General features: G+C 30.3%; 2 protein-coding genes across 2 annotated transcripts; both read right to left on the reverse strand.

The window, feature by feature from the left end:
- Positions 1–17,546: 17,546 nt before the first annotated feature.
- On the reverse strand, positions 17,547–19,502 carry LOC102669207 (uncharacterized). Its single transcript, XM_014768549.3, has 6 exons — positions 19,285–19,502; positions 19,119–19,193; positions 18,718–18,950; positions 18,388–18,606; positions 18,200–18,292; positions 17,547–17,846 (listed from the first exon to the last, which is right to left on the reverse strand). Exons 1-6 carry the CDS (start codon positions 19,418–19,420, stop codon positions 17,547–17,549), a joined length of 1,056 nt encoding a protein of 351 aa, XP_014624035.1. The 5' UTR covers positions 19,421–19,502.
- Positions 19,503–19,766: 264 nt separating this feature from the next.
- Positions 19,767–21,867, reverse strand: LOC100805683 (uncharacterized). The gene is made up of 4 exons (XM_006599263.3): positions 21,249–21,867; positions 20,819–21,157; positions 20,621–20,720; positions 19,767–20,542 (listed from the first exon to the last, which is right to left on the reverse strand). The coding sequence occupies exons 1-4, from the start codon at positions 21,584–21,586 to the stop codon at positions 19,826–19,828; spliced, it is 1,494 nt and encodes a 497-aa protein (XP_006599326.2). The 5' UTR covers positions 21,587–21,867; the 3' UTR covers positions 19,767–19,825.
- Between the last annotated feature and the right edge of the window lie 4,629 nt (positions 21,868–26,496).

Below are 26,496 nucleotides of genomic sequence, written 5' to 3' on the forward strand. Positions count from 1 at the left end.
AGAGTGTGAAAAAAAACTCTTAAAACTTTGACATTGTATTTAAAAAAATGAAAAAATGAAAGTCGTAAAATTTGTTAGAAGTTCATAGTAAAAAAATTGTAACAGATCTCACAACTTTCAATTCAAAAGTTGAAACATTTGTTAAAACTTATTTCTTTTGGGATATTAATTTAAATTTTATCTGCAAATGATAAATTTGAAAAAATAAATTATCCTTGATTGGTCGTTGGTCCTTTTGAGTCTCATGAAGTCCCAAGAGCTTTAAGACTCGATGCGTGTTTGATTTAGTATTGGAGAATTGATCTTGAATACATTTTCATTTATTTTGTTTCACGTTAAAGAAGAATTCAGAAAATTAATTTTGAGTTGTTAATTGATTCTAGGTTGAAACAACTTTGAATAGGTATTAGATCCAAAATTTTGTATTGAATTTTACTTCTAACTTTATTTTATAATAAAATATCCAAATATAAATCGCATCATTTCAAAATTAATTTTACGCTATCTCTGGTTGTGCCCAGGATTTTCATTTGTATTAAATTGAAACTCTTTGCAAACATGATTTATTTGGTTTTTTCTAGTTCATATATCTATTTTATGGTTTTAGCTTTTCTCTTTAAAATGTATTTTGTAATTTGTAAACCTTCATACTTCAGCGAAGGTGGATAATCAGTTTTAGCAAGTAGTTGACTGAAATTAAATAATATTGAATAAATTAATTTGAACAAATAAAATTAATAAACTAAATAATTTTTCAATTAAAAAAGAATACACCTTTATTATAGTAATAGAATTATATAGTTTCTATCTTTTAGAACTTACATATATAATTGATATTTGTATCCCAAAAACTTTAGAAACCATAATCGCATAAATTAGCCAAATAAATCTTGCAAATGAGTTTGTTAATGGATTACTAAAAAAATTAGTTTGTTAATGGGGTGATTATAATTTGCTCATTTATTAGTATAAGACAAAGCAAATATCATCTATGGAGAGAATGAGAGGGATAGAAAGTATGTTGTGGGTGAGTAGAGGTTTCTTTAGCAAAAAAGTCAGACACAAAGTTTCCAATTTTCTACCCCATGCAAAACGTTGCTATAGTGTCTTTTGTTTTGCATTGACTTGGAAGTCAATTTATGCAAAAGATGGAACGCAGATATGTCAAAGAAATTATTAAGGTTGTTACAACATTGCCATCGAAATTGATTTGTAGGTAATTATATATCAGACAATATGGCACTTAAGTTTTATTTTAGTTTAATTTTGTTATTGCCAAATTTGAAATTTGGCCCCCCAGTTTTTTTTCTTGTGAATTTGGTCTTTCCCCCATTTTAACTTTTGTTCATAATTACACAATTTTACTCCATATTTATTTTTCGATATCTCCTTCATTGTCAAACTTTTTTTTTTCGGACATAATTTACTCTTTCTCCTATTTATAAGATCTTCCAATAAAGCTACACCTTCAAAAGTGCTTATGATATGGTATGTTTAATTTCTCAATCTCTATTAATAGATAGATAGGAGTTAGAACAGTTGAATGAGATGTGATAACATCTCAAAACTTTTTTTTAATAAAAAATTTAACAAGAAATAATAATATCTGATTTATTTAATAAAAAATTTATTTATAAATAATATTAGATTTTAAAAAATAAAAAATAAAATTAAATATTTTGATCGACCCAAACTGTTCAAAAAAAGTTGATTTGGGTTACGTTTTATTTTTTATTTTCTTAAAAAACCTAACCAAACTAACTCATTCAAATTTAATTAGATTATATCATGAGTTTAACTAAACCTAATTCAAACAACTCACTTACATTCCTAAATTGAAGGCCAAAAGGTGCCCTGGAAACTTCATTTGACCAAATTAGGCAACCCCGACAACTACTCAACATTCCATTAATTGATAGGGAGTACTGTTGATCAGTTGTATAGGACTGTAGATATCCTAAATTGAGAAATTTAAGTTTATTTATGGAAGATAAAGGTTTTTGTCATGGGTTGAGGTGATCTTCTAATCGGAGTTGTGTCTAGAAGTTTGAGTTGTTAGGAGTTGAAAAGCAATGTCTAGATAAATACTAGGTCCCGATATATCATTGAAGCTTTTTTTTATGCTCATTCAACCCTGCTCTTAGACATTAACAGTAAATAATTTATTTATTAGTAAAAATCAGAAGAATGCAGGGGAGAATGAATATGATACGACTTACCAGTAGGAATAGGACTTCTTAGAACACCTGAGAAGTGTAATGTTAATGTAGAACCAGAATACAGTTTCGTGGGAATCAATTTTCAATTTCACATGAATGTAGGTAGCGAACTAGTAATTATTATAATTTCGAAAACAAAAGTTGTCAGAAGATCATCAGCATGTTCTCACTTATACAAATTCAATCGTTGGCACAAAAAAACAAATTCCTGTTCAATTTCCATTCCATGTCTGGAGCAAAAGTACTTCCGCAACAGCAATGGGAACAAAATAGCGTGCATAATGCAAAAGGGTATTAATGACTGCTACAATTTTGTAATCTGCAGCATATAACAAAGCTTTGGAGGATGCTATTGCTGTTCTTATCAAAATAGCAATGCGTATTGATTCTTGGGATTGTAATTTCTTTTTGCTTGATTAGTACCTTTTTGTGCTGAGAATTTCTTCCTCTCAATACTTGGCAAAAGTTTACATTGTGTTGAGAATTTCTTCCTCACAATAATAACAAGATTGATTGTTGACAATTTGGCAACTCTTATTTTAATCTATGATAACATATTCTGATCCACGTGAGTTAAGGGAGAAAGATTAATTAAAATTTAGGTGTGCTCTATAGTAATAGGATTTGGTGCTCTGTTTTATTCAAATTCAGGTGAAAAGTTCATGATGTGACATTTTGTTGTTAGGTCCAATCCAATATTGTTCTAGAGGGTTCTAGTAGTTTCGGTGATGTCTTATGTGTTTTACAACTTCTGTTTTTATTTTATATTTTCGCTTCTCTGAACTTGTCTTGGTTTTTAACTCAAACGAGATGACTTATTTATATTTAAAAGAGAAAAAATTCTTATCTGCTCAGTTACAGACATTGGTTATGATATCTACTGTGAATAATAAATTCAGTTATCAAGATGATTTTGTATGCTCTTTTTCCAATCTACTCTTCATGTCTTATCAATAAATATTCTGGAAAGGGATATCACATAGATGCCAAGCATTTTAATTGCATAATTTTAACATCATGTTTTAGAGTTGACTCTTTTTGTTATATTTTTCCCAGTGCAAGTAAACCTCCCGGAAAGAGCAATAGAGCAATATTTTGTTTCCACAAAATAAAAACCATATATATGACAGAAAGGTTTTTTTTTTCTTTATTTGGAGCTAAGGATAGTATGACAAAAGTTTCTGTAACAAAGTGTAAAATTCGTAAGCTCTTTGATATTAGACCTTAAAAATGGTTGGACAAGAAATAAAACGAAGTGAAGATAGCTGGATGTTAGACCAACTTCATTTGCACACCTTTGTTGATAAGAAGTATAGCTGAATCAAGGTAGAGCCGTACAGAACGAGGAGAACCTCAATAGACAGCTATGACACCAGCATGTTGATGTAATAATAGTCTAATTTGCACTGAACACTTTGATGATAAAAACAAAAGCATTTTTAATTATTCAATTACGAACAAATCAGTGTAATTAAAGAGAAATGCTAATGTAATTATAATCATTATTTTGTAGGTTGTAAAGCGAGTATTTAAATTTTCCAGGCTTAAATAAGTAGTCGGAACATACTAGCCTTTGGGAATATCAACTTAAATTGTATCTCCAAATGATAAATTTTAAAAGAAAAAAATATCCTTGATCAACAGTTTTGAGATTTCTTATGTGTTAGGTTGACGCTGGAAAATTAAAGAAGAATATAAAATTGATTTTAATTTCATAATTGATTCTAAGTTAAAATATCTTTAAATAATTTCAGTATTGGATCCAAAATTTTATAATAAATTTTACTCCTAATTTAATTTTATAATAAAATATACAAATATAAATTATATCATTTCAAAATCAATTTTATTAACACTCAACGAAGCATACACTTCAACAACCCATCCCTCGCGCAAACCAACATTCATTTCCTAACTCTTTCATTATTATCTCGAGGTTGTGCCCAGAATTTTCATTTGAATTAATTTAGAACTCTTTGTAAACACGATTTATTTGGTTTTTCTACTTTGTACATCTATTTTATCGTTTTAATTTTTCTCTTTAAAATGTATTTTGTAATTTTAAAACCTTCCAACTTCAGCAAAGGCGGATAATCAGTTTTAGCAAGTAGTAAACTGAAATTAAATAACACTGAATAAATTAATTTGAATAAATAAATTAATAAACTAAATAATTTGTCAATTATAAAAGAATGCATCTTTATTATAGTAATGGAGTTATATAGTTTCTATCTTTTAGAACTTACATATATAATTGGTATTTGTATTCCAAAAAGTTTACAAATCATAATCGCATAAATTAGCCAAAAGAAATCCTGCAAATGAGTTTGTTAATGGATTACTAAAAAAATTAGTTTGTTAATGGGGTGATTATAATTTGCTTATTTATTAGTAAAAGACAGCAAATATCATCTATGGAGAGAATGAGAGGGATAGAAAGTGTTATGGGTGAGTAGAGGTTTCTTTAGCAAAAAATTTCGACACAAAGTTTCCCATTTTCTACCACATGCAAAATGTTGCTATAGTGTCTTTTGTTTTGCATTGACTTAAGTCAATTTATGCAAAGAAGGAAGCAGATATGTCAAAGAAGTTATTAAGGTTGTTACAACATTGCCATCGAAATTGATTTGGAGGTCATTATTAGATACTGTGTTATTGCCAAATTTGAAATTTTATTTTATTTTAGTTTAATTTGTTATTGCCAAATTTAAAATTTGGTTTCCCATTTTAACTTTTGTCCATAATTAATTTGATATTCAATATATAACAGAAATAGAGACGGCAATACGGTTACATCAATATTAGAAATGAACAAAAATTATATTAGGAGATTTGTGCTCAAATTGAGAAAACGAATAGTTTATCTATACCATATACATACAAATAGATGTGCTCACAGCAGGTAACTCTACTATATAACAATTAACTATATTTTCTGATAAAAAATAATACAAATCGACTTTTAGGATCATATTAAATTCATGCAAAGTGAACAAGTAGAATTTGATCATAATCGCGATATGTTAATGGAATCAAAGTTATAAAAGAAGAAGAAACAATAAAGAGAATACTCAAATTATTATCCAAATTCAACTTATTCTAGTTATCTATTACATATATGACTTCTTATTTACAAGAAAGATCTTGTTAACCGGTACTCTCAGGGCAAAATTAAGCTTGGGTCCAAACATTAATATTTATAGCCAAATTAAAAACACTATATGCAAAATTAAGCATTGATAGCAGTCCCAGCAGCTTGGAGACTTCAACAACCCATCCATCACTCAAAAACCAACATTCATTTTTCAATCCTCTCATCTCGCCATTCTAATTCACTTGGAACACATTTTCGGCCAACACGATTTATTTTATTTCATTTAGAATACCAACTATATATAAGTGAAATTACATTACGGAGAGCATTTTGTAAACCTTGAGTGGATCGGATGATCAGTTTTAGCAATTAGTTGAGTGGAATCAAATATTGAATGAGTTAATTAAAAAACTTAAAATAAAAATGTTTTCATTCCGAAATAGAAAATTGCGCTGATTATACCTTTTCTTAGGTCTGCTATGATTCTGACATTAAATACTAAGTACACTAGCTAACAAAACTCATATATATATATATATATATATATATATATATATATATATATATATATATATATATATAATCTTTTTCAATTACAAATGCTTCTATTGTCCTGAAACTTCATGACATTAAATACTAAGGAATGGCTCATTGTGGCTACACAAGGTTATTTATCCAACATTGTGGTCAAAACAAAGGATTGCATTTGATCTGGATAGGATATTTTGGATGCTTTGAAGGTAGAAATGTACTGATTAATGTATTATATGGGTTGAAATCATTGTGGGTTTCAACAAGTGAAATAAACCATCTGCACCTCCTTTTATTTTCTTTTTTGGGAACACAGCAGCTGCAACAACGCACCCTCCCTTTTAGTCTCTTTCTTCAAAACATAGCATCTGCAACCAACGCTGTGACACACGAAGGGCAAGTGGTGAACACCATAACCACTTGCTAATGAGGACTTCTATACCCTAACTTGGTATACCCCTGAAGTTCTAATTAACCGAGTTAGAACAAAAAATCCTTTGACAGCTTAAGTATTTCACCAAGACCATGACTCTATGTGAAGAAAGCATAACCTAGGTATTGTGAAGTTTTTAAGAATGCTTGACAATTTATGACTAAAGATTCTGAAGTTTTTATTTTTTAATGTATCATTAAACTTTATCAGATGTCAAATTAAAATGAGGGAAATCTAATTAAAATGCATACTTCAAACACTAAAAATGCTGAAGTCGACTGATATCCAGAATACAGATTGATAGTTATTGTTCTGCAAGTACATTTAATTGGGAGGTTCTCTGTATACTTGAGAGGTGATGTATTGCTTCTGACTTCTGGGTTTGCAGAAATTTTTCTATTATTTCTTTATGTTCTTGTTTATTCTTAATGGTCAAGCAAAACGGTTTTCTGTATTTCGAATAAAGGTATTCCTAGAAAGCCTCAATAGAGGGAACATGGGCATTGGAGCAGTAGAACCTATAATTTCTGTCCAAATAAATTACAATAAAGCAATACTTTTGGCATTATGAATTTAATACTATGAATAATATGATAGGTAATTGCTGTTTTTATTAAGACACTTTTAATGGAGTGGGAAATGCATGGTATTTTTTTTCCTGTCACCAACGAAATTTGCTAGTTGATAGCAACGGACTAATTCCTTTTGAACATCATACAGATCACAAACGGCATTGGAGCAGTAGAACCTATAATATCTGTCTAAATAAATTGTAACCAAGCAATAATTTTGGCATATTAATTGAATGCGATGAATAATATGGTTGGTAATTGCTGTTTTTAATAGACACCTTTAATGGAGTGACAAATGGTATTTTTTTTTTGGGAAAAATGTAAATTATATTAAACCCAAAATGATACAACAATAAACTGGGCATACCCGCAACTAGAGAAAATCAAAAGTCTCCCTAATGCAAGAAGGCTTATATCAAAATGTTAAAACAAATGTAACAGGTGTGTTTGTCTATACATAAGAAACTTAATCTTGCTAATAATTTCTATTATAGAAAATTGATAATCTTCAAAATTAGTTTGTTCCTAGACAGTCAGATGCAATAGACTGTAATTGTTATAGTCAGACAATGGAAAGGAACCAAATCTCGAATGTGAGCCCAAACTTGGAGAGATTTCCGACAAGAAAAGAACAAATGAGTATTTAACTCAGCCTCATTTTTATTTGAGCATCAACATGACTAATTTCTTTTAAAATATCGAGATCATCCAAATAAATTTTGTTTCTTTTCGTAAAGTCTTTCTTAGACACATGGTCATTAAGGATTATTAGGCATGATTGCAATTGAATGGTCGGTAATTGTCAATGGAAAAAAATATATATTGATGGATAAATTATTGATAACTTAGTTAAGATTGTCACGAGATCAAGTCAATGTGTAGTGCATAGAATCATCATAAGAAAATATAATGGTTCATCATTTTGGAATTCAAAATGTATTGTGGGGAGTTGTTGGAGATTTCAAATCATGACCAGAAAAAGTAAGTAGTAATTGTAAGTCATGATCTAATAGAAGGATCCCTACAACTTTATATAAACTGTCTATTAACTTTAAGATGTATCTAATTTCTTGTGCTCCATATTTTAGGAAGATAATAAATCAAATACAAACTTATTATATCTTATATTTTATCTTTTACATTTAATTTCAGCCTTTATTATTTTCCTTTATTGTCTTTTTTTTACTACTTTAATTTCTTGTTTTCATTTCATATACTTTTCATTTACATTTCAAACCTTTGTCGATCTTTTACACAATCCTATCTTCTACATTCTTCTTCATTCACCTAAACCTAATTTCTTTTAGGACTGGTTTGAGAACCCATAATCAAGAAGCATATTCCCCCTTCTTGCACAAATCGTTTGATTATTCTGGCCTTTCCAGATCTTGTTGAGATAAGACTAGGGAAAACATATTTCGTCTGATTTTGAATTTTTAAGCGACATCAATGATAAAATTGTTTTTACTTTTATTTTAAATGAGACTTATAGTAATTATAGCAATTCTTGACATCAATTCCTGATATCTTGCCTTACCTACAGTTGAAGCTCCAAGTCAATCATAGTCTCGGCTTCTAAAATCTCTAATGTAAAGTAAAAACTCTTGCAGACCTTTCATGTCATGTGTTCCACCAAATGATATACGTACATGTCCTGTCAGATTCTCTTTGCAATTGCCTTGCCATTGAAGCAGCAGTTTAACATAATTACGCTCTTAGATGAGATCATTTAAATTGTATTAGAAAAAATGGGTGTGCAGACCAACGAGATGCAAATGTTTTGGGATTTTGGCAGTGCATATGAAAATAGTAAATAAGTTGAAACTCAACGGCTGGTAGAAACAAATGAAAAAAAAAATCGAACGTATCTCAAAATAGGAAACTCCGTCTTCAGTGGCTCCAAAAGCCTTGGAAATTGAGAGAGAGAAAGTTTTGCAGTTTTTAACAGCATAAAACTTAAATTTGATTTTGAAATGTACTTTGTTGTTCAATCATCACAAATGATGTTATTAAATATTAAATGGACATTTCATTATTCTTTCCAAATATTAGGAACAAATAAGATATGAAGCAAAAATGAGAAGCAAATTATTTAATATATATATATATATATATATATATATATATATATATATATATATATAATATTTTTTTAGGTATAAGATCGACTTTATGATTAAATAATGAAGGAAGGAGACAAATGATAAATTTGAATCTCTTTTACTAACAAAAAAATAATAAACTTACAGTTAATATTTGAATAAAAAAACTTAATATTTTTTATAAAAAACTATACAACTATATCAACCACAAACACATTACTATCTAATTAATTGTATCATTTATATGAAAAATAAATAGATACATTTTTTTCTTCCTAATTATTACAAACATAAACTCTTTCAAATATATTAATTATAGATTTATAGAAGAAACAAATAGATGCATTTCTTTTATGCTCTTTATTGTGAAGTTTACAAATTAGACAATCAATCATTTCATACAAAAGTGGATATATTTATTGATTTGTTAACAATTTAAGTCAATCTTATAGGTGAAAAAAATTATTCAGTAATATTATCAAATATAACTACTACTTAAACTATTTAAATATATGCGTATTTCTAGAATAAAATTTTAATTTATGACATTTTTAATTAAAATAGTTAACTTGATTATTTTTATTGATTTTGATGAATTAGTTATTTATTTTTTAAATATATAAATAAAAGTAATATATCAAAAAAGAAAAAAGTAATTAGATATATAAAATGATTTTCGATAATTATATATGTACACTTCCTCATTACAAATACTTTATTATTATCTTTAATTTCTTTTTATCTCACTTTATACTATCACCCTATCACATTATATTACCTATTATACCTTCACTTCTCTTTCTTTTTTCCTTTTGTCTCCCTAAGTGTCAACTAACATGGCATGTATTATTTTTCAATATTTTTTTCCATAAATTTTAAGGGGACCGTAATTCTTTTAACATGGTATTTTAAATACACTTTGTGAAAAACTTGGGGGCCATGGTCCCTGCATGTATATACTTCCATTTTCAATTTTATATAAACAAATATAATTCTGTTTATATCTTGGAATACACCACATTAGTTGTTGTACGGAAAAAAATGCTGATAAGTGCAAGATATTTTTTAGTATTACAGTTTACAATATTTTGTATTTAAGTAATGAATTGCAAAATCTTGTTTCCAGGGACTTTCTATGATTTGATTGGATTTAACTTGTAATCCACTGTTAACTCTTTGGCAAATATACCAAATTTATCAAGTAGTAAAATAATGAAAAGTCCGAGTGTAGAATCCACAGGGACTTCGTTTGTACTTAGATTAATGTAAATTCAATTTAAAAACAATAAATTAAAATAAATATAAAAAAATATAGTAGATAAGATAAAGATTTAAAGATGAAAATAAAAGATTTAAATTAAAAGATGATAAAGATAAAATATAAAGGAAATAAAATTAAAAGATAAGAAAAATAAAAGATAAAAAAATACTGATTTTATATAAACAAATATATTTATGTCTATATCTTGTAATCCACCACATTAATTTCTGTACAAAAAAATGTTGATTGTTGCAGATGTGCTGCACGCTTCTGATCAGAGAAGAAATCATTGTTGGCAGCTACAAGTGCGAGATATTTCTTTAGTATAGGAGTTTACAATGCTTTGTATTTAAGTAATGAACCGCAAAATCTTGTTTCCAGAAACTTAGTATGATGTTGTTGTATTTTATTTGATAATATATTTGTAATGCTGTTTATTTTTCATTATTGTGCTTGGATCTGTGATATCTAAAATTTGACCACTTCATATTTCATCTTCAACAATGCTTTCTACTATAGTCTCCTAGTGCAGCAATACTTACTGTGAATCAAATTTGTGCATGAGAAGAAGAATGCAAGATATCCTATTTGTTCCTACTAACTATCAATATATTTGCACCCTTGTGTTAGACCCCTTGTGTACTTGCACTTTTGCTTCGCCAAATGATGCAAGCAGAGCATTAAAATTTGCATCAAGCTAGTGTTAGGTTGCTGGTCTTATCACATTTTATGAATTTATCTCACAATTATCATGAAGATAGACAAGGGATCTGTAAATGAAATTCACCCAATGAATGCTAATTTTACTTTTGAAAAACTTAGTTTGTTTTCTTGTCTTTGAACAGGAATTAACAACATATTCGTATAGTCGTACTATCATCACTGTTCCTGATCTTCATTTTATTGAGTTGTTTCATATCAGCAAAAATATAATGACCAATAGTTGTTTTCCAAAACTAATGTATGCACTTGTGCTGCTTTTATTGCGTGCTTCAGGTTCCATTCTTGGATTCAACTGGCTTTCCAATGGTGTAGAAATAAAGTGCATAGAGATGGAGAGACAAGCACTGCTCAAATTCAAGCAAGGCATCCTAGTTGAACCTGGCATTTTGTCTACATGGAGTGACGACGACAGAAACAGCGATTGTTGAAAATGGAAAGGCATTCAATACAACAATGAAAAAGGTCATGTAAGAATCCATGATCTCCGTGGTCAGAATACACAATATTTGAAAGATGCAAACAATATTTCTTCATTGGTTGCCTTGCAAAATATTAAACATTTGGAGCATTCCTTCTGAACTTGAAAAGCTTTCACATTTACGGTATTTCGATCTAGGTGACAATCTTCTTTATGGAGAAATCCCTCACCAACTTGGAAAGCTTACACATTTACGATATCTTGATCTCAGGGGTAATGATCTCCAAGGACAAATCCCTTATCAACCTGGAAAGATTATACATTTAAAGTATCTGGATCTGAGTACTAATGATCTCCATGGTGAACTCCCTTAACAACTTGGAAATCTGTCAAAGTTGAAAGTTGAAGTATATTGATCTTACTGGAAATTCATCTTCTGGAGCACTCTGATAGGTTCCAACACTCAGAATAATGCTGGAAATGAAAAAAACAAAAACAAAACAAGAATACTAAGGTAAATTGGATAAATTTTTTCTGTGTACTCTTCTCATTCATACTTCCTTATTTATACATAAACTTCTATACCAAAGATGTAACTAACTTTGGCCTGTAGGACTAATAACAAATTCATAACAGAATGTATATATTCTTTTATTACAGTAACTAACTAAATGGGAAGGATAGTGAAATAGGTAGTGGGGATAACAGAATGGATTTAGTGCTTGCTTAGTAGCTTCAAATAAAGTCCCAGAAGCGTGTGGGTTTTCTGGTATTCCTTCTGGGCCTGCTATGGTCCAATTCCCTGTCGCTATTATGCTCTTCATGTTCCTGTATGTCTGAATTGCTATCACACTCCCTTTCCAGGTTCGGAATCTTCCTATTTGCACACTCTTAGACTTGCTGGCAACTTTGATCTCAAATCTAAGGATGCAGAAAGGTTGTCTAATCCCTCTTCCCTAACAAATCTTGACTTTAATTCTTTGCATGATCTTGACTCCTCTCGTAACTGGCTACAAATGATCACCAAGCAGCTATTCAAAACTTAAGAGAGTTGAGGCTAGTGGATTGTAGTCTTTCAGATAATGATCACCAATATGCTGACATCCTCAACATTTCAAGTGTTGTTAAACATTAGCCTTAATCTTTAGGAGCTATATCTTTCTTCCAAAAAAATTGTTTTGTCATCTCTAATAATATGACATCATCTGTATTTCAAGGTAGTTTCGGATTCAGTTCAAAACTTCAAAATCTTTATTTAGGAAATTGCAGTCTTATGGATGGAAATTTTCTTATGTCATCTACTTCCAATATAAAACTCCATACCCTTATTGTCTTCCTTGATCTCAACTAAAATTTGTTGAAATCTTGGGTTATATTTTACTGGCTGCTTAACTTCACTATAAAACTCCATACCCTTGACCTTGTTGGCAAGATTCGAGGGGTACACCTGTGGACCACGAGTCACCACATAAGGAGATCTGACACCACACTCTAACCCAAAACCTTAAGGCTCAGGTTTATGGGTCTTCTCCTCACTTATATGGTGCTCAACCTTTTCACTTCTACCCGATGTGGGACTTTACCTCACACTTGTAACCCAACAAATCTCCCCCTCAAGTGTGAGTCTCTTTCACATTGTAGCCTCCCCCTCGAGCGGAAGTCTTTATCATCCACGAGTATAGTCATGTTCACCTGCGGTACTTGCCCTGCCCGCTAGCCATTTTGGCTACCCCGCTCCACCTGCGGTACTTGCATACTCGTCTGAGCCGATCATCAACTTGAACCATCGACTCTGATACCAATTGTTGGGGAGATTCGAGGGGTACACCTATGGACCACGAGCCATCACATAAGGAGACCTGACAGACCTTTCTGATAACATGTTACAAGGTCCCATTCTAGATGGATTTGGGAAAGTAATAAACTCCTTCTCTATCTCTCTCTCTAAACTATTCTAATAGCTAGTAAAGGCAAGCATGTGACGCGCCTTGAGGGGGTGAAAATGTGTGGGGCGAGGGTTCTTACTTTCGATCAGATTGAGGGGTTGAAGAACCCTGATGTGCAGTGTTGGGGCACTGAGGAAGGTGATGATGCTGACCCTCTAAAGTTGTTCGGGCCAACCATATTTGAAGCCTCAAAGCTTAGGTTTTGTTCTTAGGAGTGGACGAAAATCAACACCTAGGAAATCTCCCAAGGACTTATACTCTAACCCATACGGATATAACCGCTAAGCTCACCTTGGCAATCTCTCAAACCATAAATAATTCTCAGGTATTTTTTTATCTTTGATCTTACAATTTTGTTTTCATATTCTTTTGGAATCGTTGTTAAGCAAAAATTTAGTGAAGAGGATGCAGATGTTGTCGCAAAACAAAAGAAGCCAGTGTATCTTACATTCTTGCTGTGCAAGAGAACACTTTTTGGTCCAAAAGGGTAGCATATCACGATAGATGGTAACATGTGAATCATACTGCCGACCAATTAGATGGGTCCTTGGTTGAATTCATTGAATTTATTCTGTAAAAATAGTCGTTTGAGAAAGTGATTATTTTGCATAATTAATTTGATACGCAACACCCACAGAAATAGGAATGGATTGTTCAACACTCCAACCTGATAGAAAATGAATCCTTTTAAGTCCAAAATGTGTGTTTGACTTATAATTTGGAAACTGCCAACCTAAAATTGGTCATTGTAAATTGTTCTTGTTTACCAATAATAATATATTTTGGTAAATCAAAATAAATTGTATATGTAATTAATTTGAATCAAATCATGGTTTTTGTAGTTCCATAAACCTAATAAATAATGCTTTTGCAGAGATCATTATGAAAACATTAGTAAGTAGGGCCGTGGTCACAATTAATTTAGCCATTAGCTAAAGGTAACCCATTTTTTCTTTTCAATTTCGATTTGCAAATCATTATGAATATTATTTGTAAATGAAACCTAGTTTACAAAGTTCAAATTGATCTTCCTCAAAGGAATTAACCCGTCATCATCCCTATGAGTCAAGGAACGTCATTGTCGTTAACAATTCGCCCAACGTGTTTCTCTTCCTTTTCCTCCTCATGTGAGATCGAGATCAAAAACCCTAACGCATCGACATAAGAGAAAGAAGAAATATTAACATCGATTTTTATAAAAAAAAAATCAATATTAACATATAAATACAACATCAGATTTCAAACAATACCAGTTATTATGAAAATTGATGTTAATATCGACACACAACGTTAGTTTTCAAAAGAATCGATATCGACAAACTCAACTTATTTATAATTATGTCATTGTATTTTGTAACATCGATTTTTATTAAATTGATGTTAAAATATTGACATTAAATTTATATTTTTTAGTATTATATAAAGGGTTGTATCAAGCTAGATCCAGAGGAATTCAGAATCTGACTTGCTACTCTCATTCTCCTCATGCTATTCCGTTGATCAAGGGTCCCATCATCTAGTGGTGTGTCAGTTATTAGCTTTTATTGCTAGAAAATAGAATTCTCGTTTTGCCATTTAAAAAAATTATGTATTTCATTTTAAAAATAGTATAATATATAAGTTATATCAAATTAAAAATATTACTTAATATGTTTTTACCTAAAAATATTAATTAATATGTCACACTTGCACCCAACTAAGAAAATATAATAGTAAATTTGTCGAAGTACTTTGCACACATAAAAATAAAATTATTAGAGACATTTATAAAGATAGTAAAATATAATGAATTAATGATTGTTTGTTGGTCCCGGAAAAAATAGAATGGAGCTTGGAGACCAATAAATACATTATAGGAAATTAGTAAAAACGAATCTCAACGAATAATATGATTGAAAATTTGAATTTTATTTGAATCTAATAGTAATAGAATATGAATATTATAAATGTTATTGTTATATAATAATGATATATATCATAATAATTGGATAAATGATAGTTTTTATTATATTCATTCTGATTGTATGAGTATAAATATTGATATTTTTGTATTGTAATATAAATATTATATTTTAAATAAATAGTGTGATACTTACATTATAATTTTTTTCTTAAATTTTTAAATGTATCATAATATATTAGTACTTTTAAATAATGATAAAAATTGATATTGTTAACTCTTTTGATAGGTTAAAAAAATAAGCACACAATCACATCAAATTTAAAAGGTAAACTGATTCTATAGACTTTGAAATTGTTAGTCTTTGTAGAAATTTTATATCAAGACAAATTAAACCTGTATTTTCTGTGATTTAGCCAAATGACATGATATTTATTGGTCTTAATTCTAAGTAGACTTTTATCAATCCACTACAAGAAAAATGACTTATACCTACACTCAAAATCTGTCACTAGAAGTTCAAAATCCGTAGGTAGATGTATAAAGGACTTTGTCCTACAGACGTTTTTTGCGTCAACTTTGAGGGGGTATACAGTGACAACTAATAGTCTGTCACTATAGGCTTTACCTACGAATATATTTTTACCTACAGTCAAATTTAACTATCACTATAGGTAACACCTACTATTTCAAATGTGTAGGTAAAAGATATTAATTTATACCTATAATCTCTCACTGTAGGTAAAAGTCAATTTACTTGTACCTACGGTCTTCTGTAGGTAAATGTCATATAATAATAATAAAACTAGTTCCTAATTACATTCTTTGTTGATTATAGTTTTTAATTAAATATACATGAGCTTAATTAAATTTGAAAAGTTACAACAACCTGCTACATACAATTAAATTTTTGTTAGCCTAATTTGTGATTATTGTAACTAGATTGTGTGCTTTGAATGGAAGAAATCCAAACATATCTTTAGTGGTTGAGCTTAGAATTTATTTGCTCTCAATTTGAAATTCAAATTAAATGTATATGTTGTGTGCTAATCACGTGGAGTTATGACTAATGACTAACATATTAACATCACTTTTGCCTAGAACATATTAACATCACTTTTGCCTAGAAAAAGGTTACAGTGACAAGATTTAAGAACAAAAAAGGGAATGTTTTTAAAACATGGTTCTTCTATATGTAATATCATGTAATATCATGGAACAAAAAAGGGACAAGGCATCTTGAAATAGCTGTTTCTTCCATCATAAGCTTGTTGCATGTGCAGCAATTATTTTGGAATCTTGTTTTAACTAGTTGTTTCTTCCATCATAAGCTTGGCATGCTCCTACCTTTTTCTCTCAGAAGCAACAAATTATAGCAAGTCCATGAAGCCTGTTTCACAGCAAGAAAGGTATTTGTTCTTAGCTTTTAGTTTTACTAGATATGGCATACTTCAAAGGGCTACGTGACAACTGTAATTAAGATGACCCTAAAGCCAAATTGATTGTGTTTTCTGTTGAAAGTTCAAAAAGATTACTTTATCTAGCATACTTCTGCATAACTAATTAATTACATCAACTTATAATTAATTAGAAATTGCTGAAGGGTTACATTTTATGAAGTTAATATGCAGATGAGAATAATTAAAACCTGGGAAGGACATGGAATGGTCAAACAGAATGAGTATGCAACAATAATAGTCAAACATTCACATGAAAATAAGGTTGCTTTTCTGCTTCACATTTTTCCCACCCTCATTCCAATTGTAAAATACTCTTGCTTTAGCATAGGTCTTTCAAGTATGTATTTAACAAGTATTATCACCCAATAACATATACGAGAAAACAAACCTCAAAAAAGAAAAATGGGACGTGTAAATTTAACAATATATTATCACAAGCTGGTCCAGTTAATCAATAATTCATTTAGGTGATCCCATCCAGAAAAGATCAATTAGATGACCCAATTATATATTTATAGTGGGGACACAAACTGAATAACCATGTGGTTGATGCTGCCATCATCTTTTCCTTGACCGTGAGAGCCTAAAGAAGGGTCCAATTGCGCGAGGGCTTTCCAAATCGTCATTCAAGTAAAAGGAACAAGATTGAAGCATAAATTATAACATTCAACTGCTATTAAAATAACATAATGATGATATATTCTATATATCTATATATATATAGTTAAAATATAGTACTATATTTCAACTCACCTCTAGCTAAGATTGTTTGTAGTTTGATGATCTTTATTGGTAGAATCATTTGTAGGTACCTAAATTAAAAGAATGTTTTTTCTTTGTAAAGTATCATATCATAGTTAAATCGTTGAATAAGTAGAATTATAAATTCATACCTCTTGATCTATAGCTTCTAAGACTTGATTAATTTGTGGATCTTCTGCAAATCGTACTTTAAGCACAGATACAAGGTTTCCAAGCAAATTCTCCAACTTTTGAATTCTATTGTTTGTATAAGAGCTTTGAGATGAACTTGCTTGATGTGGAAGCTTGCCAAGACAACGCACACGTCCTCTTTTTTCAGGTCCTTTGACTTTTGAATATATATCATTTGTCCAATCAGTAGAATCTTGGGTGCTTTGCAAATTTTGCGAACTCTCTGCTTCAACCATTTTCTTTTTTAGTTCATCCTACATAAATACACCTTATAAATTATTATCATACATCAATATCCTGAATACTTCAATATCACTAAACAAAACTCATCTCCACATTAGTTACTCCCCCTCACCCCATAACCTTCTATTAGAAAATTGAGCAAAACAAAGAAAAAGTATTGAAATAAAAATTAAAATTCTTACAATTACAATAGCAGCCTTTTCAGTAATAATGCTTCCATCTTTTCGAGTTCGAGTGTCAATATAAATTTCTGCCCTAGAAGGTTGCACTCCCTTAGCCTTTGTAGTCTAACATTAGTTAAAAAAATCAATCATCCTATTTGTATTAAGCAATTTAATAATAAAAAAATATAAAAAATGCAAACCATCTCATGAATCCGTCTTGGAAGATTATTGGTTCCCATGCAATGCAAGTCCTCATATTTTGAGCGGCTCCTTTTGTTGATGTTGCTTATTTTCTATAACCAACAAATATAAAAAGTCAATAATAAAAATAAACATATAATATATAATTGTTATGTTAGCAAAAGGTTTGTGACATTGTCATGTATACCTGTCCTTTCTCAGAACACCAATAATGTACTAAATCACGATATTGAGAAGGATCAACCCTTGGATCTGGGATGTGAGCAATCATTTCCTCCTTAGTTTTGCTCTCATCATATCCTTTTGATTTCAGTTCATATTTAAATTGCCTCCATTTCAGACTCATGTCATCAATCAATATTTTCTTTGTTTGTTCAGTTAATTCAGGAACAAATCGAAACTTACTCTATTATGAGTATCATTAACAAACAAAAAAGATCATTTTGTTAGACATTAGAAGACATAAAATTTTACAAGAAGCAAGATGAAACAACACTTATAAAGTTTTATACCAGACCTGAATTAATTCAACCATGTCAGTAATATAGTCCTTAGGCATGTCTTTCCAGCTAAGAAAATTGATAGGAGCACATTGGTGTCTCCTTACCAAGCTCCCAATTGCATTCAGTAGAGTTTTCCCTTCCCAACCCATAGGATTGCCCCAATGATCTACTTCAACAAGTATGAATTCTCCATCTGGCAAGTCCCACACATCTAGCATATGTGTATAACCTCTAGTTCTCTTTTTATCTAAATCATTCATGGATATAACATTTATCAAACACACACACAGATTTGAACTATATGGAAAAAAGAAACTCACTAGTAAATTTAATCTTATCATATTCTAAAAGATATTCAACTCAAACAGAATTGTACATATAATTCTAACCAAAAAAAGTATATGTGTATAAATACCTTTAGTTGAACTTTCACTTGCACTTTCAAGAGAAGTATGAGACTGAACATGACTATCTTCTTGTATGTGTTGTTCTGTTTGTGATTGTTGATTTAGTTAATAAACAATTGTGTTATAAATAATTTAATATAAAATAAAGAAATTAAGTTAATAAAATCTTTATACCTTCTTCAAATTGTGCATTTTCTTCAAGTATAGAGTTGTTATTTTGGTTCACTTCAGTAGAGCTTTCAATTGATTGCTCTTTTGCTTGTGATTGACCATCATTCTGAATGATATTCAACTTTCTGCGCTTTCCCATAGTATGCTGAATAAACCAATCCAAAAAATAAAATAAAATAAAAATTAGATATAACTACATTATTGACTATGATTTTTTTAAACACCATGCCAAAAAATAAAAGAAGAATAAAGTAATTACCTAAAATGCAAATTTAGATTGCTTGTAAGCTATTTTTTCACCAATCTCCAATCACAAAGAATCAAACTATTGAGGAAACAACGAAACAGATTTTGATAAAAAAAACGGATAACATCATTATATTGTGAGTGATTTTTATACATAACAAAAAATAAACACAAGAGTAGTGAATAATAAGAACAAAAATCTAAAGAAAGGAATAAGAGTATATAAATGTGACAAAATGTTCAATACATGTATACTCAAACTATAACCAAATGTTCAAATAGAACAAATAAAAACAAATCAAAAGAAGTCTGCATCGCTCTCATCATCATCTATATAATTATCATCCTTGTTATGTGGTAAAATGTTCTCCATAGGTATTGTAACTTCAATGATATCATCACTATCATCGGCTTCTGGTCTGATCAAATCATTATGATTTATCTCTTGTAAGACTTGTTCATTCCCTTGATCCGTGTCATTGGATTGCTCATCACCCATATCATATACATCTCTGATTTTAGCATGCACAACAACAAGCCAACCATTTTGTGTTTTATTCTCCACATAAAATACTTTCTTAGCTTGAGATGCAAAAACAAATGGATCGTCACATATATCATTCCCTGTATGTTGCAAATAATTGAAATTCACTAATGTCATACCGAAGTTATCAATTTTGCAACCCCTGTTTATATCAACCCAATCACACTTGAAAAGTATAGCCTTATATTTTCCAGAATAATCCAATTGAATTATATCTGTTAGTGCACCATAGTAGTGGATTTCTCCCTCCTTTAGGTTTTTATCTCTTGAACTGGCATAACTTAATGTCTTAACAGTTACAACAATGCCACTGTTTTGAGTCTTCAAGCACCTTTCACGTGTCTTTGTATGAAATCTAACTCCATTAACAATGTACCCGCTATATCTTCTCACTATTTCTAGTGGACCACGAGCTAACCACTTGATATCATTTGTCACTAGAGTGCTGTCTTGCTCTTCCAATCGAGCAACCTACCACAATTTTATTTCAAATGGTTAAAATTTTAAATGAATGCAAAATTTAATATTATTGATGCTTCTTAAACTTACTCTTTCACGGAACCAATCTGGAAATTCTTTACTATGAATTTTGTCAACTTCATATGGAGATAATCGACGATTTTGTCTCTTGATAAGATCAGTATGGGCTCTATGTAAAAAAGGTTAGAAAAAGTAAGCATTATCATTGATAGAAAGATATTATACAAATATTCAATAACTCAATGAACATGAAAAAAATTGTATTACTTTCGAAAGTGGTCAACATTGTTGCTATTGAAAAGCACATATCTATGTGCTTGAACCAATGCTTTCTTATCAAGAGAAATCCGAGAAGCTCTTTTTCTCTTCTTCACATTGAATCCAACTTGCTTCTTTCTCCCCAATGGTCTACCTCTAGGATTTAAAACACTTACATTTTCCACAAAACATGAGTCATCATTTCGAGCAAATTGATTAAAATGAGTCTCCACCCTAGATAGATATCTTGAACAAAATATCAAGCATTCATGAGCTAAATATCCTTCTGCAATAGATCCTTCTGGATGTGCTCGATTACGAACAAATGACTTTAGAGTCAAAAGGAACCTAAAAAGAAAATTTTAGGTTACAAATTAAGATAATATCATTTTACTTTATAACTCTATAATGTTTTAAAATGATTAAAAAGTATTCATACCTTTCAATAGGATACATCCATCGGTAATGTACAGGACCTCCAACTCTTGCTTCATGTGCCAAATGGATTACCAAATGTACCATTACGGTGAAAAAAGATGGAGGAAAAATCTGTTCTAATTGGCATAATGTTAGAGCTACTTGATGCTCTAGGTGCTCTAAATTACTCTCATTAAGCACCTTGCCACACAACTCCTTGAAGAAACAACAAAGATCGGATATAGCTAAACTCACTTTGTCTGGCAAACAACCTTTCATAGCTATAGGAAGAAACTCTTGCATTAAAAGATGACAATCATAACTTTTGAGAGGCATCAAATGACTCTTTTTTACATGCATCAAATGTTTTTACCCCAATTTCCCATAATTCCTTTAATTCTTCCACAAGAGGCTGCATATAAACATCAAGGTTCATACCTGGACCTTTTGGACCAGGAATAAGCAATGAAAGTATAAAATTAGGTTGCTTCATACACATCCATGGAGGAAGATTGTACGGAATCAAGATAACAGGCCAAGTGCTATGGGAAATTGCCATAGTTTTGAAAGGATTAAAGCCATCAGTAGCCAAACCTAGTCGAACATTACGAGCGTCACAAGCAAAATCAGGATACTGACAATCAAAATCCTTCCAAGCAAATGAATCAGCTGGATGCCTCAAGAGTCCATCTTTAGTTCGACCAACCTCATGCCATATCATAGAACAAGCTGTTTTTGGTGATACAAAAAGTCTTTGCAATCTAGGTATAAGAGGGAACCAACGAATAATCTTTGCTGGTATCTTTTTTCTACATTCAACATCATCAGAGTTATATTTCCATCTTGACAAATTGCATTTAGGGCAAATTTCAGCATCAGCCAAATCCTTCCTATACAATATGCATTCATTGGGACAAACATGAATTTTTTCATAAGATAGACCCAACCTGAAATAATCTTCTTTGTATCATAAAATGATTTGGGCAAAGTATTTTCCTCTGGTAATGCATCACTTAACAACTCTAACAACATCGAAAAACTTTTATCAGTCCACCCATTTAGACACTTTAAGTGATACAAATGTACAAGGAATGACAATTTTGTAAACTTCTTACAACCTTTATAAAGACTTTGCTCTGCCTCCCTTAACATCTGATAGAACTTATCTGAATTATTATTGTCTTCAGATTGTTGAGCACTAGGTCCAACTCTTATCCATTTGATAAAATAAACTGAAAAAGTAGAATGAAATAGACATAATAAATTAGTGCTTAGTATAACTAAAATATCCAGGTATAAGTCAATCATAGTCGTGTTAGCAACTATAAAATAGAATGACATTTTTTACTATCACTCAATTATGCAAAACTACATCAACTACTACTCACAATTATTTCACAATTATATTGTTGGGCTGCAGACTAAAATTTGCATATTTCATTCAATATATTTATTTAATCATTGAAGTTTCCATATTTTTGGTGAACTTAATATCTCGATCAAAACTCAAAAATCAAAAACTAATATCAAGAAATACTGAAATTCATTATCAGGGCAAACATTTTTCATGTAGGCACCAAAATGTAAAGTTTTTTAAATGAAAAGAGTAAAACACAAATGTGTCAATTATAGGAGTCAAAGTTTTATATTAACATATAAAATTTATTTTGACTGAAACGTAAAATACTTAAGCATGAAAGTGCAAATCAATAGGTACAGTACAGGTGTGTCATCTTAAGAGGGAATAATATGATTGTCAAATTGATGCTTTTCCATTAATCTTGAAGTCTGTAACGTATATAGTGTGATCGGAAAGCCAATGGTGGGTGTTTGATATAAAAACCATAATGGGCCCTTACACGATTGTAGAGCTATGTTGTGACATGGTATTATAAATTCTATGATTATGTGGGGTAGAGCCTATCCTTGTTATCCTTATTCTTATAATGGGCCAAATTGTGACATGGTATTATAAACCACTCATTTTAGTGTTATTCAAATCACATCCCCCCAAGCTTCATTACACTTGAGCAGTGTCGGAACGTTACTACCTACAATTTCAATGGTAAGCTTTGTTGCAGTCCTTCAAAGCTCCCCTACATCTTTTTTTTTTTTTACATATGAAATTAAAATGAAGAGTAATGTATTTCTTCTTATTATTATTATTATTAATTAAAATAATAAATGGTGAAACTAACTCATTATATAAAATTAAGTCAATAGCATGATAACTCTTTCACTTTCTGTTCTTCTACAAATTTTGGATGTATTTATTTCACTTTCAGGACGAGACGTAAACTTCTGTCTTTTCCCTCTTCCTTTTTTCTTTCTTTCTTTTTAAAATGGTTTAAAGAAAATGTTCTTCGCTAAGTACGCCTTAGGTGTTAGGACTACTCTAATTTGACCATCTACACGTGCACAACACCTTTTAAGATTAGAATCATGTTCATTGCTCATATTGCATCAAATGATATTCCTTTATTGCCAAGTCACTTCTCAATAAATATTTTAAAGGTAAAATCATATTTTTTCTTAAACAATCTAACTTGAAGTTGCTAATGTAATAATTTTTTATAGTTCATAAATAAGAGACTAACTCATATAGTTGTAATAACAAATACCAGGTTATTATTTAACTTAAACTAAAATACTCCAGATTCACCCAAAAATTTAACAAAAATAAATTGAATATTGGTAACTTTATAATTATTAATAAGTTTATCAAATCAATCACACTTAAATTCACGGATTTGGTCTGTTTTAGTGTGTTCCCTGCAGGTTTTTTAATTATAATTTCTAATTTGATGAACACACATCATTTAGTTTACTGGATCTATTTACTTACTTAGGGGCAGAGTTATTTAAAATTACGTTTTTATATTTAGGTTGAATTGTTCTAAAATTTTATACTTTTATATCTTAATTTAATTTTAACATATGTTGTTATTTGACTAATGTTGTTGTGCAGGGTAATAAATTCTATGATTAAGAGGGTCTAGAGTGACAACAACTTTTTACCAGCATATGTTCAGTGCAAATTCTCATAACCAGAAAGTCATAACCAGGCAATACTCACATGAATTGGATTGAATCATATGATTCACATCAAACACCAATGAAATCCAGAAAACATAGAATGCTTATAATGTCTTATGAAACAAAATAAAGCATAAAGCACATTCTTATATGAATGCAGAGACTGGATTTTGTTAGAACGCAACATACATGGCTTGGAGGAATATGCTTGCCACTTCGAAGATCCAGAAGAACAGTTCCATAACTGTAGATCACACTCTCTGGGATTATCCTGCCTGCAGGTGTTGTTATTTGTTAAGTATCATATTATCATTAATAATAGTTGGCAAAACTTCTAATAAGACAGTTCTGAAACAATCAATGGAATATCAGGTAAAACAATGTCGCCAATGAACCCAACAAACATTTTATTCTTTTTAGACTAACACATTGAGAAAATCAAAATTCTGCTCTACTATTCAGTATATATGAACAGAATAAGCCACACCATCAAATGTATATAAATCCATGTCTATCATTGGGACTTGTAGTTGCAGTTGCAGGGCTTCTAATTTGGCTTTCATGAGCTTAACTCAAACACTACCTATATATTACCATTTTCATATCACTGCACTGCATTAAATTCAAAATGGTGCTTGAATTTTTAGAGATTTACCAGAACCTCCAAGAAGATTTGATGAAAATGTATACCCCTGCACTGCATTAACTTGCCTGCCACATACGTTTAGGTAAAAAATACTACCTAAACAAGTTTTTTTATTCAGAAGTAGAATGTGTAGACTGTTTTAGCACCTAATTTGGGCTGGGTGGGGAAAGTAGAATGTGGCTTACAGCTTGGCACACCGAATTATTCTTATTAATCAATCACATGGACTAGCCAAGACAAAGAGACAGGCTAATCAGACTAAACAGAAATGAAAATTCATTTCACCACCATTTTTCTTACTGCAAGAATTAGAAACTATTTCACGTGCTTAATTATATATAGTTCTACCATTAAACGCAGTATTTAAAATAAGTGTTTTTATCTGGTAAGATATATAATTTACATTTTTCTTACTGCAAGAATTAGAAACTATTTCACGTGCTTAATTATATATAGTTTCACCTTTATTTTATTCATCCCTCCCCTGTACCCTTTTCCTTTACATGTAAAGCTTGATAAATGTACGGATCGATATTTTATCATCATGGCTAGGTTCTCATATACACAAATATACATAGACAAATCACAAGCGCATAGGATCAAATATATATAGATATATCTTATTAAAGATATTTCCATCATGTACAATCCAACAAAACAAAGGCATCAATTGTCCACAAGTTTGGATCATCAAGAACCAACAAAAGTGCCCAGTTTTGGAATTAATGCCGATTCTTGTGAATTAACTACAATTATTCTACGATTGGGCGAGCTTGACTAAGAGAAAGTCTACATATATCTACTTTGTAAAATTGACTTGAGTGTCTAAACTCTAAAGGGGCTGAACTATGAGTGGAAGTTCATGACTTGGCCTTAAGGAGAGCATAATAGAATCTCACATATTCTATTGGATGTTTGTGTGAAAAAAAAAAATTCTATTGGATGTTTTTGTGAAAAAAAAAAAATTAGGCTGATGGAGTATATAAACTAAACTCTATTAAAAATCCATTTTAAAAGAAAAAAAGGTAAAGTAAAAAGACCCGAAACTATATTAAACACGGAGATATGTATACAATATATGAAGTTTTTTTTAAAAAAAATATATATCCAAGCGGACCATGCCTTTGTTTGACAATCAATGGCTATAAACTTTAAATTAATAAAAAAAATGGTTATAAACTTTATATCTTTTTCTTTTGGAATATATCCCTCACACGAATATATCTTGACCCGAAACTATATTCAACACAGAGATATGTATATATCTCTCACACGAGAGAAGTAATTAAAAAACGTTTAATTTACACTGAACTATTCTTTATTTTAAATATTCCACTATATTTTTTTGTAGTTTTTCTTTCTTAAACATAAATAATTCTTTTCTTTTCCCTTATAGGTGGAACTATCAAATTAAACATTGGACTTGATAGTTTAGTACTTGGAATTTAAAAGATATCACTCTGAATTGAGATCTATCCATAACTTGATTCACTTAAGCATTGATTCACTTAAGGTCAAATTCCTTCCTATACACATTCTCCCTCACCGCTTCTAAGAATCTCACATAGATACAGAGCGCTTTACTCAA

The sequence above is a fragment of the Glycine max genome, chromosome 16 (assembly GCF_000004515.6).
Source record: "Glycine max cultivar Williams 82 chromosome 16, Glycine_max_v4.0, whole genome shotgun sequence".
NCBI classification, from domain to species: domain Eukaryota; kingdom Viridiplantae; phylum Streptophyta; class Magnoliopsida; order Fabales; family Fabaceae; genus Glycine; species Glycine max.